The sequence below is a fragment of the Wyeomyia smithii genome, chromosome 2 (genome assembly GCF_029784165.1).
Source record: "Wyeomyia smithii strain HCP4-BCI-WySm-NY-G18 chromosome 2, ASM2978416v1, whole genome shotgun sequence".
Taxonomy (NCBI): Eukaryota; Metazoa; Arthropoda; class Insecta; order Diptera; family Culicidae; genus Wyeomyia; species Wyeomyia smithii.
Window position 1 is genome coordinate 78,852,095 of NC_073695.1, and position 20,940 is coordinate 78,873,034.

The following is a 20,940-nucleotide window of genomic DNA, read 5'->3' on the forward strand; positions in this document are numbered from 1 at the left end:
CAAAATTTGGCAGTTAAATGTTTTTAGTGGTAACAAATATGTACATAATGGTTTGAAACCCTCTTCTATAAGAGAGGGGTCCCATAAAAATGAAACACAAATTTCAAGAAAATACAACCAAATTTGGTATGTGAATGTTTTTAGAGGTAACAAATTTGTCCATAATAGTTTGACGCCCCTCCCTCTTCTGGAAGTACATGTTTCTTCACAAATTTCTGCACATACCGCGAACTAATCAACTAAATGGAACCATATTGGCAGGTGAATGTTTTTAGTGGTAACAAATATGTTCCATAATCGACCTCTGACAACATTTTGGATTGTAAGATGGCAACTTCCGGTTTCTGGAAAACAGCCGAAAATGGCCGATTTCCACCCAATATAATAATATCCGGATCTATAATAATACACAGGAGCTGAAATCGACCACAGATAGCATTTTAAATTCTAAGATGGCGACTTCCGGTTTCTGAAAACAACTGATAATGACCAAATACCACCGAATATGAGTTTTTCTTTAACCAGTATGCCGTTCAAAATCCAGAAATTGTCTCCAAATGCCATTATGAAATCCAAAATGGCGACTTCCGGTGTCGGAAAAACAGCGGCAAATGACCAAATACCACCCAATATGGGTATTTCCGGAACCGTAATGATGCACTGGAGCCACAAATCGACTTCAGACAACATTTTGAATTGTAAGATGGCAATTTCCGGTTTCTGGAAAACAGCCTGAAATGGGCGATTCCCATTGAATATGAGTATTTCTGGAACCAGAAAGATGCACAGAAGCTAAAAATTGATCACAGACACAGTCTTGAATTTCAAGATGGTGACTTCCGGTGTCTGGCAAACAGCCGGAAATGACCAAATACCATTCAATATGAATGTTTTCGGAACCAGAATTACGCCCAGATGACAGAAATTGATTTCACAGGCAATTTTAAAGTCCAAAATGACGACTTTACAAATATATTGACGACCAAATATCACCCAATATGAGTTTTTCTTTAACCAGTATCCTAAATACCATTTTTAAATACAAGATGGCGACTACCGGTTTGTGAAAAACAGCCTAAAATACTATCCAATATGAGTATCTCTGGAATCAGAATGATGCAAGGAGCTAACAATTGTCCTCAGGCACCATTTTGAATTGCTAAATGACAAATTTTAGGCAACAGTGGGAAATGACCGAATAATACTCAATATGGATATTTAAACGTGATGATGCATAGAAACCAAACATTGACCCTGGACACCATTTTGTATTTAAAGACAACCACTGTTAGTTTCTGGAAAACAAAAAAATAACTAAATACCTCCCAATATGGGTATTTCCGGTGTCAGATTGATACCAGAAAATCTGGTGAAAATGACCGAATACCACTCAATATAAATATATTCAGAGTTTAAGCGATGTACACAAGCCAACAGTCGAGGAAGTTGTCATTTCGATAAAAACCAATCATTTCAAACGAGTTGTTATTTGACTTTGATCATATCCTATGGCCGATTGGTTGAGCATTTGCAGACTTCAATCACATCGCAAGGAATCAATGAATTTGAAACGTTCAAATAGTACGATACCACACTTAAATTATGTTAAGGCCACATCTATCGATCAAAGCAGGTATAGTTTTAGTCTTTGAATTTCTTTTCTTTTCATAACTTTTGAGCCACGTATCAAATTGTTATGAAGTTTGTTATTCGTGAGTTTGAAAGATGACTCATTCGTATGACACTAGTAATGTTCAAATAAGTCATGTACTCTTTGAGATATAGACTTTCGTTGTATTGTTAACAATTTAATACATAACAGTTGCTTGAGTTCGATTATAATCAAATGAAATGGGAACGTATAGGGCAGCCAAACTTTGAAACCACGTGTTCAATAATAATTCATCAGTTAACCCTTAACTGGCACGCTCATCTGATATCAATATTGATCAAATCGGTTGTGTAGTTTCTGAGATAATGATGTTTCGTGATTTTCACAAGTCGGCACATTACAGATGAAGTTACAGTTCGATTACAGTAAAATTCAATAGGATCTTCTGAGGCTGCTAGACCATTCATTTGACATTATTTTTGTGGAAATCGGGTTAGCCATCTCTGAGAAACATGAGTGAGATTAAACAGTCTTCAGAACACGTTTCTTTTCATAACTTTTGAACAACATGTTCCATCATTAAAAAATTCAAAACTTAAGGGTTTTCCAGGTAGCCCGTTCTTTTGAGACCAATTTTGTTCAAATCGGTTGTGTAGTTGTCGAGATAATGATGTTTTATGATTTTTACTATTTGATACATAACCTCGAAACTAAAATTCCGATTACAATGAAATTGAATAGGGTCTTATGGGACAACAAGACGTTTCATTTGCAATTAATTTCATGAAAATCAGTCCATCCATCTCTGAGAAAAGTGAGCGAGAATAAAAATCTGCACATACACACACACACACACACACACACATACACACACACATACAGAAAATGCTCAGTTCGTCGAGCTGAGGCGAGTGATATATGCCATTCGGCCCTTTGGAGCACTTTTATACTTTCGGTTTTGCAAGTGATTGCTATACCTTTCTAGGAGAAAGGCAAAAAGTTACTGAGTATTTGAGAAAAAACGAAGCTGTGTCAGGTTGCTGGAACAAGAGCGTTGTACTGTATTCAGTTGACTTTTCGGATGCATCTCTTGATTCTACCAACAGGGGCGGATTAACGCGTAGGCGAAGCAGGCGGTCGCCTGCTCGTCAATCATCGAAGGGCGGCAAACAGACGGCTAATGCGTGTGCTTATTTTTTAAGCGACGAGGAAATTTTTTCTCTCTCTAGCAGGTTTCCATTCACGTGCGACGCGACCATCTACATTTTCATGTTTTAACGTTGTACTAACACTCCACATGCCACAGTCTTCTTGCAAAATTTCAGCTCAGAATAGTGGTGCCTCGAAGCGGTCAAAGTTTCACTTTTTCGGCCGATAAAAAATGCACAGGTAGTTCGTAAAATGTTCGATATTGAAAAAATGGTCTTAGAAATACATGAAACGTCGAGATCTGTCATAATCTCTTAAACTAATTATCTTAAACTTTTTTTGTAAAAATCAATTTTTGTTAAAATTAATCCGTTCCATGCAGCAACCATTCTCTCAATCTTGTTGTTAGCGATGGTGCCAAGTCATGTTTTGATGTAGTAGACTTTTTCAGTGTCGTGCAAGAAATTTTCAACTTCTTTTCTGCTTCAACTCATCGTTCAAAAAACACATTACTTCTCTTACGGTAAAGCCTCTGAGTGGAACGCGTTGGGAAAGTCGAATTGATGCTGTCACTCCCTTGAGGTTTAATATAGGAGAAATTTATTATGCCCTATATGAAGCAATCGAGGATCTGAAGCAAGATGCGTTTGCAAGAAATACTGCAAAAAGCCTAGCAAAAAAAAATTAAAAAAATCAAATTCTTATGCAGTTTAGTAGCTTGGCATTCAATTTTGTTCAAAATCAATTTAGTGAGTAAGTACCTTAAAAAAATAAATAGCAGTCTCGAAAACACTATAGACTTGATAGGCAGCGTTTAAAACTTTTTGAAAAATATGAGAAATGAAGGTTTGAATAGCGTCATTACTGATGCTGAAGAACGTGCCGACATTTGAGAAGTAAATCCGGAGTGTCAAACAAAAACACGAATTCGGCCGAGAATGATAAAGAAACAGTATGCATACGAACAGTCAGATGAACCAATTACATCGAAAAAACTCTCTCTTTCAAAGTGAATTTCTTCTATTCTGCATTGGATGTAGCTATTGCATCGTTCGATGATCGATTCCAGTTAATGAAATATCACAGTAACAATTTCAGCTTCTTGTATGATATTCACAGTTTAATGGGTTGTAGTACTGATCAGTTAGAGAAAAGTTGTCTACATTTACAGAAAATCCTCACACACAAGAAAGAGTGTGACATCGATGGACATAAAATGCACCAAGAACTTGTTATTTTATCACCTATGTTGCCAGCTGAGACGACTCCAATGAATGCGTTAAACTACATCACAAAAAATCAACTGATTGATACTTTTTCAAATGTTTTTGTATCTTTGAGAATTTTACTCACTTTACCCATTAGTGTAACAAGTGGTGTTCTTTGAGCTCCTGAAAAATACATACAATGAAAGCGCAGGAGACACATCCACAGTTCGATGAGCACTACAGCGCGAGAAGTGTTGGGTACAACTGCGGCAGCTGCGTCCAATGAGTGGTTTGACGCTGAGTGCCAGCGAGTATCGGAGGAGAGAACCGCGTCAGAGCGTGGGTAGATATCGAGATGCTAGAGCCGCTGAAAAGAGACTCCATCGCCGGAAGAAACGACAGCATTGGGAGCGTCTTCTTGCGGAGGCGGAAGGTTGCTTCTCCAGGCACGATGCGAGTAGCTTTTACAAGAAGGTCAACGAAATTAGGAATCGAAACGTGTCAGCTCCTGTCATGTGTAACGATAGGGAGGGGAACTTGATAACCGATAAAACAGAGGTGGCCAGGCGTTGAAAGGAACACTTTAGTGTGCTGTTGAACGGTGAGGGAAACAGTGGAGTCGAAAGGAGCAGGATGACTATTGAGAATGATGGTCAAGCTGTGGATCCACCATCCATGGACGAGGTGAAGAAAGCAGTGAAAGAACTGAGAAACTGCAAGGCAGCTGGAAAGGACGGCATTCCCGCCGAACTCTCCAAAGTCGGGAGCGAACAGCTGTGTCGTGCCATCCATCGGATCATGCTGAGAGTGTGGTCTGATGAAGAATTGCCCTCGGACTGGTTGGAGGGTCTCATATGCCCGATCTACAAAAAAGGTCATCGCCTGGACTGTAGCAATTATCGTGGCATAACTCTTCTCAATACCGTGTACAAAATTCTCTCCCGCATCCTGTTCCACAGACTGAGGCCGTTGCAGGAGACCTTTGTTGGCGAGTACCAATGCGGTTTTCGAGGGGGACGCTCCACGACGGACCAAATGTTTACCTTGCGACAAATCCTCGATAAATTTCGAGAATTCAACTTACAGACGCACCATCTGTTAATAGACTTCAGGGCAGCGTACGATTCAGTTAAGAGAAATGAGTTATGGCGGATCATGCTCGAGCATTGCTTACCAACAAAGCTGATTAGGTTCATACGTGCCACCCTTGAAGGTTCTACATCAAGCGTCAGGATAGCCGGTGAGATATCAGACCCTTTCGTGACGTTAGGAGGTTTGAAGCAGGGTGATGGGCTGTTGAACTTATTGTTTAACATCACATTGGAAGGTGCTATACGGAGAGCTGGTGTGCAGAGAAGCGGCACCATCATTACGAAATCGCACATGCTTCTAGTTTTGCGGATGATATCGACATTATTGGTATTAATCGTAGAGCAGTGGAAGAGGCCTTCGGACCTCTCAGGCGAGAAGCTGCGAGATTAGGGCTTGTCATAAACTCTGCCTAAACGAAATACATGGTGGCTGACAGAGTGCGTGGTAGTCCGTCGGAGGTTGGGGCTGCGGTGGTGCTAGATGGGGAAACATTTGAAGTAGTCGACGAATTTATTTACCTGGGAACATTAGTGACATGTGACAACGAGGTTAGCCGTGAGATAAAGAGGCGGATAGCAGCCGCAAACAGAGCCTTTGACGGATTACGTAACCAGCTAAGGTCCCGCAGTCTGCAAATCCGTACAAAACTTGCACTCTATAAAACACTGATTCTTCCGGTGGCTCTCTACGGCCATGAATCATGGACGCTGAAAGAGGCTGATCGGCGAGCTCTTGGTGTTTTTGAGCGTAGGATTTTGCGTTCGATCCTTGGCGGCAAACTAGAAAATGGTGTTTGGCGCAGACGCATGAACCATGAAGTGTACCAGGCATACAAATCGGCGGATATAGTCAAGCGGATAAAACACGGTAGGCTTCAGTGGGCTGGGCATGTAGCGAGAATGCCGGATGAGCGTCAAGCGAAGACTATATTTAGCAGGAATCCCGATAGAGGTCGTCGACTTCGAGGTAGACCCCGCACTCGTTGGATGTGTGCTGTCGACGAGGATGCACGCGAAATAGGTGTTAGGGGCGATTGGAAGGATAGCAGCCCAAGACCGAGTGACATGGCGACGTATTCTGGATTCGGCACTGGATTGATAATCGGTCTGTCGCCTTAAAGGTAAAGTAGAGTAAAGTAAGTAAGTAACAAGTGGCGAGAAAAGTTTCTCAAAATTAAAACTTATAAAGAAGTAACTTCGATCGACCATGTCGCAAGAACGTTTGTGTGGCTTGGCGATAATATCGATAGGAAGACAGGTGCTTCAAGAAATTGATATGTCGGAAACGATAAAAAAATTTGCAACATTGAAAGCATGAAAAGTTAATTTTTGAATTGTTAACACAACACATGCTGTCTAATCAAATTTTCGAGTTTATAGAAAATGCGTTTCATATAAAATAAAAACTTGGGGGGGGGGGGCGGCAAAATCAGTCTTCGCCTGCAGCTCAAATCAGCCTTCGTCCGCCCCTGTCTACCAATGAACAGTTTGAGTTTCTTGCTTTCCAGTTGTTTTTGTACACCAAGGAGCTGAAAATCATTCGATTGGGTAACACTAAGGTAGATTCGTTGGGTTGCGCATTTGGGATATAAATTTGGAGAAAATTGCACACAGTCGAAATCGGAAAATTTTCGCCTTCAAAATGGTTTACCTTGAGACTTTTGCCAAAATTGTTGTGCAGTTCAGTTAGAGCTGTACAATACGCTTGCGCAACGCTTCCTACTTCGACGCCATTTTGAACAGAACTGTGCATTAGGGTGACAACAGACTGCATGGGAAAAATTTCATCATCGAATTTCTAAAAGTTCTGCGATTCTCCCAATTTCATGTACCTACTTCCCTCTTGGTAGATTTTCGAGAATCGAAAAATCACAACTTTGAGCGCTTTGAGGTACCCCTGAATCATGTCCGATTGAGCTGAAATTTTGCATAGATGATTTTTTTGGGAAAGGAGAGGAGGAGGGAGTGAGATTTTATATAAGTATTCTCATTTCTTTCTGTTTGTCATAAATAGCACCTAAAAAAATCCATATTTTGAGTTGTTATGAGTTTAGTTAGACAATACCGATAGGTTGCATACAGCTATTTGCGTCTGATGATGGTCGAAGAATAGTAGACCGAAACGCGTTACGCGAAATTAAGCTGTTTCATTTAACTTTCACCGATAAGAGCCAATAAAACAGATAAGTAAGTTTTATAAAGTCTTCATTTAAAATTTTATCATACAGCCTAGACCTTCGAAAAGAATAATGTTCTCGACTACACTATGAAAATCCAAAATTCACAAATGTCGTAAAAAACCTTCATTTCCAGATAATGCATTTGATTTAGAATTAAATTGACAACATTCATGAATAGTTTTTTCCTGTATAATTCTGCACTATAACTTTTCGAGAACGAGTTTGTAGAAATTTGCTTCAATTCGTAAAAAATATAAGATGCTGATTCATAATTCTAGGTCCTGCGATTTATAAAGCCAAAGCGATATTCAAGCCTTGTTTATGGGGATTTAAAAAAAAGAACTGCATTAAACTAACATACATATTAGCTGTTCTAGGATGAAATCAGCATCATTGTTATCTATTACTGTTTCCTCGCGTTCGATTATTTCAAGTAAAAATTTGAGTTACTTTTAGCTAGCATTTAAAAATTGGTTTGTGATCGAAAAAATAACACTCATATACTTCAGTGACAACATGCATAATATTTACGAAACCCACGTCAAGCTTTAATTCAATGATCGTATTTGGTTCACCCTCTGAAAACTATCTTTCAAATTCGTTTTATTCATTATTGGAATTGGACTTACGTTGGTATACGATTTGTGGTTTACTGATCTAATACGTATACAGAAGTTAGTATAACAAAGGTTTCTGCACCACTAGGTGGATTAATTCAGGTTTTTATATTTCATTGCAACGATTTTATATATTTGACGTTGTTTTGTGAATAATATCTTTCTATAATATGCTTCTATAATATCTTTCGTGAATATCAACGAACATTTTAATGTGAAAAATTCCCATTTACTCGCTTTGAATTTTTGATTTAGAGTCAAATTAAACATGAAAAGTTGTGAGTTCAATATTTTATAATATTTTAATTTTAAGTAAACAAATTTCTTTCTTTTAAATGTTTTTCCTAGAAATCAACGAATATTGTAATGTGAAAACATCACATCTCTTCGCTTTAAATTTTGATTTAGAGGTAAATTGAGCACAAAAAGTCATGATTTTGCATGTTTTACGTAGTTTTGTGAATAATATATCAGTTTTTAGTAATCAGATATCTATTATTAATGCTAACAGGTCTTTCCTGAACATTACCAATATTTCAATGTAAAAAAATCACATGTCATCACTTTGAATATTGTTTTAAACGCTAATTGCATATAAATTCATGATTTAGCATGTTTTACGTAGTTTTGTGAAGATTGTCTAATTTTTTAATTAATCAGATACTTTTTATTTTCGCTTGAATGTCTTTCCTGAATATCAAGAAATATTTTCATGAAAAAAAAACTGCGTGTCACCGCTCAATTTTTTTTTGAAATGATTGTGTCACAAGTCACAAAAATGTTAATCATCATCGATAATTGTGTCTGAAAGTAATAAGGGATAATAATATTACGGTGTTGCTTTCAGGATTCCTTAAATATTGAAGTATTTAGGATTCCTTAAATATACAAGTTATACAATTTATTCGAAAAACTCTTCTAATGAATAGTACGAAAATGATATTCACAAAACGTTTGCTCAAGAATTGCTTACAATGAAAAATAAAATGACGTTTAGTATTTTGTTCGTTACACAATATTGTTCGATCACAACTGAAACGCATCATATATCACGTTGCAATCATTTAACAGACACTGTCCAAGTGCACAACATCACAGCATGTATTGACCACTTTCGTTTCGCTCTCTAGATACACCAGCAATATCGGAAATATTGAACGAAAGCCCTGTTCCTGTTCAGATGACCACCCCGCCGGTTGTAGCAAATCGGCCATTCGCTCAGCAAACGCAACTGCCAGCCACAGCTGTTGCGGCCGTTTCGTCGTCACCAGTCACAGTAACAACGGCAGAACCGTTACCCAGCACGCTGACGACCGGGAAGGTGACCACTTCATCAAGTTCTTCCCCGCAACCGCCAGCCGCGGCAACTGTTCCACCCGTTTCCTATTCCGACAAACCGGACAGAAATGAACGAATATTGCATCATCCCTCGCCGGCGAACATTCCTCAAAACATACTGCTATTTCCGCAATCTCCACCAATTCTGATGCATAGGTCACCCACCGGTGCAGCGAAAAATGCCACCAATGTTGCCAGGACCGGCAACCGAAACAAACAAAAGGGACCGCCGAAAAAAGTCAAACCATTTCATTTGAACGGCGGAGCAGCGCTTGATATAAACACCGATAAAAAGTCTTATCGGAAGTCAAAGAGTAAAGGTCATTCGATCAACTATGGTTCTAGCGGAAGAAATATTGCTGGGGAGACCGACGGAATCGGGTCCGATGAGCGCCCTTTTTCGAACAATGAAATGAACGACTCCGAAGGCGGAAGGCTTATAGAACCTATGAAAAATAATGACGGTGCGAATAATGATTGTTATGATGATGATGATTCCGTTAATGATGATGATGATAGGGACGATAATGACGAGGATGATGAGAGTGATGAATCAACGGAGGAACGGGACGTTGAGAGCGGTTATCGGGGTCACGCTGGTTCCAGCAGCTCCGGGCGAAGTGCTGGTAAGTGATGATTGCTTATGCAATGCTGCCACATTAGTTGATACGTTTATGTAATTTAACCTTAGTTTAGAGGAAAGTAAACTCATTGTGTGCTGTTATTCCACAGGTGGTTCCTTTGGTGGTTTCGGTTATGGAATGATCAAAGAACCGGAAGAAGACAAACAGCAGCATTACATCATCACATCGTCAGGTCACGTAGAAATGTTCGACGATACCAGCATGGATGCGACGGAGAATGCATTTGGTACGAATCGATTGCCGTCACAGCAGGCGCAGCAAGAGCAGCAGCAGCAGCAGCAGTTGCCATCTAGCACTACCAGCCAACCGATGGCATTGGTGTTTAGGGGAACGTTGATAGATCACCGACCACCACAACTGACGGATTCATCGGTTCGAGAAATTGACGAACAGAGCAGACCGATTCCGCCCTTGATATCAATGACGACAAACGTAACGCAATACTCGAATTACTCCGACCGGCAGCTGGCCCATGCTGAAGGGCTGTCAGTGGCGTCGTATGTACTACCCCACGCCACAGGCTCCGTTATTGATGTACTCAACTCGACGGTTGATGGCGACTATCTGGACGATAATCAAACGGAACTGATCTATCCGGCTGTTTCTGGTTTGAATGGCAATGTGAATGGCAGCAGGGGAGCCCGGATAAGAGGCAGCGGTCAACCAGTAAAAATGACCGATACGCGCCCATCTGCGGCCGACGGGGACAGCGGAAGGAGTTCACCGGAACCGCATTGCGTCGTTATGGGTAAGTCACATTGCTTGATGGACGAAAGCTTTAGTCGTTATGATGAATACTTTTTTTCGGCTTGTTTATATTTTTTTAATCAGGTGGTCTGAGATTGAAGTTCACAACGGGTTGAAAATAACCACGCGCCTCCATTAATTTAGGTTAGATGGAGACGGAATTGTAATTACCGTCTAGCCAGGATAAATTGTATTTTTGCAAGTAAAAAAGTATACCGATTAGTGTAATTAAAGTCAAATTAACTGCTTTGACTTGAAAGCTTCCTGTTCTTGAAAGCCCGTGCAGTATCCATTTTGTGGTGAGCAAAGCACCTGCAGTATGCATTATTTGTAACCTACAGTGTATAGAAACGAGATTCCGCTAAATTATGGCCTTCTAATCTAATGATAAGGATTCAGTAGCTATATCTAACCCAGTCGCTCATTAGCAACATGATTGATTGAAGTTACGAGCTAGTCTTTGTCATTGTTCGGCTGCGGCCTGAATTCTCACGTAAATGTGGCGGAAGTGCGTGATTGCTTATTCAAACAACGTGTACGAATTGAATTGTTTACCGAATAATGCTGAACGTGGAAACGTTTGCGGGTTTGCTACGTGACTTCACACTGTCGATGTTGCTGTTTTCAGGTCCGTTGATTATTGAATTTGTCAGCTAGGAGGTCACCAACAAACTAGATGACAAAATATTTGTCCACAGCAATGATTTATGTGTCGCTTCACAGATATAGTGCAATGTCTGCATGATTAAATCGATTTTGTTTTATAAATTCAATTTCAAATGATTCCAAAACTGTCCTGTCTTTCACAGGTGTGACGTATAAAGTGGGCTCTGTACTGAAGCAGGAAACAGGAAACTGTCTGCACTGTGTCTGTGTGGCCGGTCCAGATATCGACCCAGTGCCGCGCGTTACCTGCACCCCACTGAACTGCCCACCGTTGATACTTCCGGACATACTGGACGGCGCCGGATTCTAAAAGTGGCTATCGTAGTCACTACAGCCGTTGAGCGATAACGGGTAAGTCAGAGTAAAACTGTTATAAATATATTATTTCGCAATGATTGATTTCGGGTGAACCCCTCCGGTATAACGAAAGCTGGTAAGCAACGGAAAACACCAGATATAATTATTTTCTTTTCGTTTTCATCATCGCAATCCTAATGGAATGCTCATCAGATACATAACGCATGCTTGCCGAATCGGAACCGCGGCTTGGCTATATTAAATTGCTTTTGGTGCAATATATAATTCAATAAACCATTGAAGCGAGGGCGCGGAAAGCAGTTTATAGGTTTTTTGATAGTTCGAAAAATCAATAAATTAAATTGTTCCATATTCTTGGTTTGTTACAAAATATACAAAACAATTACAAAACACATACAAAACATACAAAACAATTTGTAAAAAACATTTACGAAAAATGTACTTACAACTATACTATACAACTAGGTATGCGCAGCAACTGCTTTCCTAGTTAACTATCAAATCATTGTAATATTTAAAGAGATTCAAAATATAAGGGTTCTTAAATCTGATTGTGAGGAAATCAAGAAAGCAAATCGAAAACATTTTTTTTATGTTGAAAATAACAAAAATGTTGAGAATGTCCAAACGTTCATAAATTTTAAAAGACTCATAAATGTTAAAAGGTCAAAGATTTCAAACATGTTGAATTTTTTTCAAATTTCAGCTCGAAGCAAAAACCGGGCGAAAAAGATTTAGTGATTCGATGTCCAGTACGTTACCGCTTTAAAATAATTTAATCAAATTTAAAATATAGAGATATCACACATGTGAATGATTATTTCAATTTCGTTCACTCTGAAACCATAAAATCCAATAGTGTTTTCGAAAACCATTTTTCAAATGTTGATTTACGTACATATATGAGAATACCTGTCCCGTGTACTAGTTTCAGTTCCGTTCCAATTTGCACCGACAGTAGTTTGCGATACATCGTTAAACTATCTACGCTCTGCTAATCACCATGGGGAAATAATTTTGAATAATCATCAATGCTGGATTGTACCTGGAATAATTTGAAACTGGGATCGCTGTGTAGTTCCCATTCATATCTGTGACATGGATGAAAGCATAATTATCATGCTGCCATCAAGATAAAGCGTATCACTTGACAGTTTTCCTGTTTGCTTCCAAACTGCCGTCTGGCATTCACACGCGGCTGTGTGCGAATGATGATCCCTGCCGGCAGGCGATAGTGCACTTCATGACGATGAAACGTGCATAAGGTTGTGGGTTGCACTCGGCTGAAATGGGGCTGCATTTTACAAAACTAGCGACTGCGTCAGTGAAGGATTTGGGGTTCTCTCTTCACTAGTTTCACATCTAATTCTATATATCCCTGATTATTAGTAGGTACAGCATGAAATGTACTCTGACACTTGGAAAATTTTGATCATCTTCCTGTTTCCAGCTGTCTGCACGCTATTAAATTAGGATAAATTAGAGCGGTACTCAGTGCTGTGGAATACTAACATGTTGGTCTTTGAAGCAACTCTGTCTTTCAAAGAGCCTACATTTATTAAAGTTTTGCTAGAGGAGAGAATTATCACTTCTGTTCGAGCGTCTTGATAGAATATTTTCACTACACATTACACTTTTTATCCACATTCACTATTTAATTCTATCACTTTTCACTTATCACTTGCATATACACTAAAGTCGCTTTTTACGCGGGGGATAGGTGCCGCGAAAAAAAAATAGCGTAAATTCCGGAATCCGCGTAAAAAAAACCGCGTTAATTCCGGAATCCGCGTAAAAAAACCATCGTAAATTTTGTATTCCGAGTGAAGGGAAACCGAAATCCAGGCAAAAAAACCGCGTAAATTCCGGAATCCGCGTAAAAAAAAACCGCGTAAATTCCGGAATCCGCGTTAAAAAAGCCGCGTGAAAAAAACCGCGTAAAAAGCGACCTTAGTGTACGTATTTCAACACTTACTTAGTGCCTTCGTCAGTGCTTATTTGGACTGTGGAGAAAATAGCGAAGCCCCCAAATTTTTATATCTAAGTAAAGTTCTAATTTTAATCTCATGACTTTCTAAAGCAATGTGTCAAATATCGGCTGACTCCCAAAAGTCATGAGATTAAAATTAGAACTTTACTTAGCAATAAAAATTTAGGGGTTTCGCTATTTTCTCCACAGTCCAAATAAGCACTGACGAAGGCACTAAGTAAGTGTTGAAATACGTATATGCAAGTGATAAGTGAAAAGTGATAGAATTAAATAGTGAAAGTGGATAAAAAGTGTAATGTGTAGAGAATTATCAGAAAACTTGAGTACGTGCGTCTTTTTCAAATCACTACTGATACTAACTAAAGCAGGTATTAGACGAAGCAAATATTTGCTATTTTTGGTACGAATTTTATTTTTTGCATTGGTTGCAAACCTCAGCCAACTGCAACGTTATTGTGCCAAAACAATCCTATGGTTGTGTAACTTTTCAATACAGTATAGACCGTTCCGATAATTATAAATACACTTACGATCAACCGTCATTTCAAATAACGTGCAGTATTCAACCAAACGTTGGCTGCGTCCTGTTGTTTACATCCAAAAGAAACAGATGCTGTCATTTTTTCTAACATTTAGTGCGAAATTTTGAAAATGCGTGGCCTTTCTCCCGAGCAAAGAAAGCGAATTGTGCACAAATGGGGCACCGAAGAAAATTAGCCAGAGAAGAAGGTATAAGTTTCGGAGCAGTTCAAACCGCATTGCGGAAGTATTGTGAAGAGTGCACATTTACTGATGCCCCAAGACGTGGTAGAAAACCCGGGCCTGTTGATCCCACAATGGACAAAAAGGTTAAGGAATGCTACAAGCGGCATCCTTCAGTTTCAGTACGAGATGTGGCGAGAAAGCTTGGAATCTCGGCGAGTAACGTTATGCGTGCCAAGGGAAGAAAGGATCTGCAGACCCGTCGGAAGCAGAAGCAGCCAAAACGAAATCCAAAACAAGCTGAATCTGTGAAACCGAGAGCTCGGAAGCTTTATGACAAACTTCTGACCAAAAAATGGGGTGTGTTATCATGGATGACGAAACCTACATTAAACTGGACTATAAGACTCTGCCAGGACCGCAATTTTATACATCACCGAAGGGAAAGGATGTCCCTGGACCAGTGAAAGCCATTTACACCGAAAAATTCGGCAAGAAGGTAATGGTTCGGCAGGCCATTTGTGAATGTGGGAAAATATCTCGTCCATTCATTACGAATGACACAATGAATGGTAAAATTTACGTGAAAGAGTGTTTGCAGAAAAGGTTGTTACCCATGGTTAAGCAGCATAACAATCCTCAAATCTTTTGGCCCGATCTTGCTTCCTGCCATTACTCTAAGGATGCACTAGGGTGGAATAAAACAAATGATGTCACATGTGTCCCAAAGGAGATGAATCATCCAAACTGCCCTGAAATTCGCCCTATTGAAACTTTTTGGGCTTTGACCAAGGCAAAGCTGAGAAAATATGTCAAACCAGCGGACAACGTTGAAAAATTTTGAAAAAGGTTGGCTTAAAGTGGTAAAAATGGTCGGAGAACACACTGTGCAAAAGCTTATGAGTAGTGTTAAGAGAAAAGTTAGAGAACTCGCGTATCCTACGAAAAATAATCCGAACTTGAATTGAAACTGGAAAGAAAACACTTATTATCTATATTTTAGAATACAATGAGCCGAAAAATCCTGTATTTTTTGTTTTATTCAAAAAAAAAAAAGATGTATTTATAATTTTCGGAACAGTCTATACAACAATATTTGCTGAAATGCTTGCATGGAATAGTATTCGGTATCAACCTGCATTGAATGGGTTGATTTATGGTGTACGAGCATTCTGCGTAGCGTTTGCTGATTGCAGAATAGTGGCGAAGATGGTAAATAAATCAACACGGTTTGTACAGTAATTTCCACAATGAATGGATTCGATGGTGGAACGGTTCAACTCGTAGCCGTGATTTACCTTTGCGTTGATTTGAGACGTTTGCAACGGGAATTTCGGTTTCTCCTGCACATACCGTAAGTGGTATTTTCTGTACGTCGACCAAATTGACTACGCTTCACGGAACCACCGCCAAAGTAATTATAGTACATTAAATGAATTCTAATTTAAGCTCCATCGTTTGGGTATCAAAACAAAGACTCGAGCGACATGAACCAAATGTTAGCTAGGAAATCGTCACTAAGCTGTTTACGAATAATCTCTGGACAAAAATATACCTCTTATGCTATTCAATTGAGTGTCGCGATTAGACCACCATCTTCGATAAGGCTAGTGAAGCATAGCAGCCCTGACTATGCGGTAAAAATGGATTTTTTTCGGATGGTGGAAAAAAATAACTAAGATAGATAATTGAATTTGTTAAATTTTCCATAGAAGGTAATTCGATATTCAGCCGCTTCATCTTCTCCAACGATCGCTTCCAGTAGTGGGTCAATACCAGTTAAAACACCGCGTCTTCGGTATTTCTTGATGAACGATGCAACTTCCGGCAGGTACTTCGCACTATAAATTTTCCCGTTCATGGCCAGTCCAAAGTGAAAGAAAAGCAGCTTTGACATCCTCTTCTCGCTGATTGTAAGCCACAGCAGCACCTTCTTGGGGAACTTGGTGTGTTAAATGAACTTCACCTCAATGCTTACTTCCTTCGTGGAGAAAGAAAAATACGAAGTCCCCTGCCAGTCGTTGCCATCCAGGGTGCGATAGGTTTCATCACCATTACCACCGCCACGTTATGATTTGCCGGGAAAATCGACTAGACCATCTCAGGCGCTGTCGCTTCGTCATTGCCTTCAGCTCTGAAAGTAGTGGACGGGACTGCTACTTTCTGATATGTATGTCCATGTTCGCTAAACACTTCTCCACTGTTTGGTCGGTTGCACCTCAAGGCCAAGCGCACGCAGCGATGTAGCTACTTTTCCCGTGGTTTTTCTCTTCAGCATCCTTTGGAGATTCTTGTCGCTCAGGGTCGTCGGCCGTCCGGAACCGGGCGTTCTTTCAATGCTCTGTATGTTGTCCAGGGGTGTCAAGGTGTTGCAGATGCCGATGTCCACGAAACCACCGAAAGATGTCAATGTTCTTTGAACGCGTACACTTCTGAACGGAGTAGCCTTAGTGTTTTCGCCATCACGGTCAGAGTTTGACTGATAGAGTAGACAATTTTTTTCTACTGGCTCATGGGTCAATATGATTAATGCTGCATGCGAAATTTCGGCAGTACGTATAACGTATGTTTGTAGCACGCCAAAAATCGTCTAGAGACGATGGCGTACTAAACGTTTCCACACTCCGAATACACTAAAAACCAGGGACCTCCATTCCGCACTTGTTTTGACGAATGAGCGATTTAAGCGCCACCTCTAACGAGGATCGCCCACCAAGATTTAGTTGCTCGGTATGAGACCTAACCTCAGGTAGGATCTGTTGCTATAGGATCAAAGCGGTCCGGCTGTCCCTAAAATCACCTGCACTAGTCTTACTTGATCTCATTCTACTTTAACGACCATAAGTCCCTGATTCCAACCGAATCGTATATGAGCGAAGCTCCCGTTGAAAGCTTCCTACTATCATCATGGGGGTTCTCTCTCCCTCTGTCAGCGAACGTAATACCGTTTCAGTCACTTGGTTGCCTTTTTAAGCCAAATTCACCACAAGCGGGGTTTTAAACCTAAAGCGATACGCGTGAGCTGAGATTTTCCAGGGAGCTAATCACCAAAAACTAAACAGCGTGCTAGAGAGAGTAGTAGCGTAATATTTTAAGCCATGATTTATATACATGTTTACAGGTTCATTTACAACTCTTATTTCGGTATTCTATTCTACAACGTGACTTTCCTAGCTATCTGTGCGTGTCATTCTCTAGCTATACGGTCCAGACCATTGTCTTTCGCCGAACAATACATTATTAATATTTGCCCGCAGGCGCTTGGCTTAGCCAAATTTGATCTTAATTCGCATTGATCGGCATTCTTAAGCCGACGGTCGCATGTGCACACGGACAATAAAAAAGAGCTCTGGTACTTACAGATTACAGGCCTGTAGCAATACTGCTGGTTGAAATACCTCTGGCTGTGCCTTACAGCGCGTGGTGATGGTACGAACGATGAGCAGCAAGCAATGCGATGAGGTCTTTCTTCGTGTGTGTTCTCTGCTGCTGATGCTATCCTAAGCCACCTAGCAGGGTGGACTCGATCCTGGCGAATTGGCGTGATCTCGTTGATCGTCTAATGCGGGCGCGATGGTGACGGCGCGGCCCTCTAGCCCAATTGACGGTTGGGCGTTAATTTGCACACCGTAAACCCAACGCGGCAACGGTCGATTCGCTAAACTAAAGATAAAAAAAAACCGTCGAACGGCTGTTCGATTCGAATTAAGACACGCACTTCCTTACGCACAGATTATATTACCTTTTTCTTTTTATTTGTCACTAAAGTACTAGCCTAGCTTGTGAAAAAGGTTTCTATTTTGTCACTGGTTTGATATCACTGAAAAGATTAACGACGATTAGCACTCTGGAAATTTAACTATCAACTATCCCTACTTCGAAAACCGCGGATAAAGGCAAGGCCGATCCGATACTGTATAGAGTTCACGGGAAAATGGACGAGAAAACCTCGAGTCCTCAGGTATATACCTTCCCGAAGTCTTTGGTATACCGGAAATACTTCACCCGAACGAATTTTAGAAATTAGTTACCTACAATCGTTCTGAAGAAGAATGCATCTCGCTCATACGGGTTCTCTCAGATCTTGCCTTCCCGCTTTCCCAGTATGTTGAGGGCACGAAGTAGAACTAATCTTTGGCCTGTGCTAATTCTTTTAGCCGGTTAAAGAGCTTTCCTCTCTGGACCTCGCGTATCACAGTGCGGAATGTCCTGTCCACATGGTGGCCTATCTTTCGGGCGCAGTCTTGCTTTATTCACGTCTTGTAATTTTATAGCTGTTTAGGTATTTTACATCATCATATCTTTCCCAATATTTGAATTATTTTGATACAATATTGTATGTGCAAATAGGTGACTTTAACAATTTATGTTAATATTATATTTGTACAAATAAACTAGAGTCTACTATTCAATAGATATATTAACGGTCCAATATAACGTACGTTAAGCCTACCTGTTACATGTTATTAAGGCTGTATGCTGAAAATATCTTACTACGAATAATACAGAATTCGGAATAATTGGTATCGACCCAGGCGAACGAAAAGGGACAATATAGAACATCTAAACAGGTAACCCACACGTTCACGCATCTTCCATACCACGAACGTTATCGGCAAAAAGTAGAAAAATCGAAGCACCAAGATGCGACGACTTATATGTTAAGCGAAACAGAAACAACCCTACTCGGCTTTGGACAATTTTAAGAGATGTTTCAGAACTCAACTCATGAATAAAATATTAACAGAAAATATAGAACAGCAAATACCGTAGATCCTGCCCTAACTAGTTCGTAAAATGGTCTATACAATGGCCAGTGTATATACAGGAAATGTCACTTATCTTCATATGCTAAAGCGTAAAGATTGTGTGACGAAGATCGAACAATCCTGCAAATTTTAAATTAAAATTGATAAGCTTGAATCAGTTTGAATCACCCGCCAGGAATGGGTCAAATTCATTGGCAAAGTGACAAACTAGTCATTATAAGAATACCTGTTCCGTTTAGGCAAAAATCATCCAGCACTTTTAGCACCCAATCTGAAAATTAAATGATACTCATCTCAATCAGAACTATTCGCTGAGTCCTTTTTAACAATTCCGAGTAGCATTAGAAGTCGAACGAAGAGTTTTCACTAGTTACGCTAATATTCTTCGTTGGAAAACAGTTTTTTACTCGAACTTTACGTACAGCTGAAACGCGCACAACTCCTAAGGGGCCTTGTTGCCAGTTCTCCTGTCACCACAGTGTACACTGGCGAGTATTCAGGAAATTGGAAAAAACCTACTGGGCAAAAGTGTAGTCCTCGTGTAGTTAAACGAGGTCTATTTTTTTCTCCCAATCTCTTTTCCTCTTCTGCCATGCTCAAGAAACAAACTGTAAAAAGTACCGCAGATTGCTCTGCTGTGTAAGTGTGTAATTTTTGTGCGTAATGATCATACGTGCGAGAAAGTACACCATAGTTAATTGTCTCTCAAGAGATATATTCAGATTCCACTACTGTGCTATTTGTAAGCTATATGCACATATACAGACATTAGAGTGGAGAATCGTTATATGGAAAAAACGAAAGTTGATAGCAGAAAGCCAGAACCAAGTTTTTTTTTGTTCCTTTTGGGGCCCCAAACAATCCTGAATTTATTGGAAGTCGATTGGTTTTGTCTCCGCTTGGCGCATTGCATTTTAAATTTATATGGAGATTTGTATGGAAAAACCGACTTTTTTGCATTTTCCATTCTAAAGAGCTCAAAATGGCTCAAACCATAGGTTTCATGACTTCAAACGGTAGGTTTTTTGATGCCTAACAACTTGGCCGAAGACATTAAAGAGCTAAGATGTCCCAAAAAAATACTGGAACTCTTCAAAGTTGAGTATGTCGAAATTTATGTTGCAAATAATTTTTTCTGCCAACACTGCCAGTGTACTGGCGTCAGTCAGATTTCCATCAGAAGTAACCTCTGAAACACGTTGTAGATTCTATATACGCCTAGAATATTGACCTGAATTTGTTTGTTTGATCCAGCTGAGTATATATACTCGTTACGACAGGTTATTTCTGATGTAAATGCTACTGGCGGTACATTGGTAATGTGCAGAAAACAAGATTTTCTGCATTTAAATCGACATACCCAACTTTGAACAGCTATAGCTCTTATTAGGGACATCCTAGCTCTTCAGGGTCTTTTGCAAAGTTGTTAGGCATCTAAAATACTATCCTTTTACATAATGTAATGCATTATTAGATCATTAGTGAGCTCTCTAGAAAGGTAAATGCAAAAAAGTAGGTTTTCTCATATAAATTTTCATATAAATTTGAAATGCAATGCGCCAAGCGGAGACAAAACCAATCGACTTCCGATAAGTTCAGGGTTGTTTGGGGCCCCAAAAGGAACCAAAAAAACTTGGTTCTGGAAAATCGATCACTTTTCCCCACCCTAATAGACATGGTCCGTCGTTCTCTTCTAGCATGTGCGTTGATTTCCTCTTTAGTGTGAGAGCAGTTGTTTCCGCAGTGGATGATATTCTCCTACACTCTAGAGATTTTCTGAGGAGTAAAGACAAGCCTGGTTATTAGTAGCTGAACTAAATGAAAACATGTTTGGTAAAAAAGTTTTTTTAGTCCTTACAATGTGCGTTTGAGGTGTGAAACAATTAGACAGATGGCCCTTCATCTATAA

The 20,940-nt window shown here is 39.9% G+C and overlaps 1 protein-coding gene across 3 annotated transcripts in view; it reads left to right on the plus strand.

The window, feature by feature from the left end:
* LOC129720812 (uncharacterized) overlaps positions 1–20,940 on the plus strand; it is a 180,328-nt gene that overhangs the window by 124,801 nt on the left and 34,587 nt on the right. For all 3 annotated transcript variants that reach the window (XM_055672578.1, XM_055672579.1, XM_055672577.1), the window contains 3 exons: positions 8,988–9,821; positions 9,928–10,587; positions 11,396–11,603. In XM_055672578.1, the coding sequence (XP_055528553.1) occupies positions 8,988–9,821; positions 9,928–10,587; positions 11,396–11,562 (1,661 nt within the window). In that variant the 3' untranslated portion in view covers positions 11,563–11,603. The remainder of the gene's footprint in view (positions 1–8,987; positions 9,822–9,927; positions 10,588–11,395; positions 11,604–20,940) is intronic.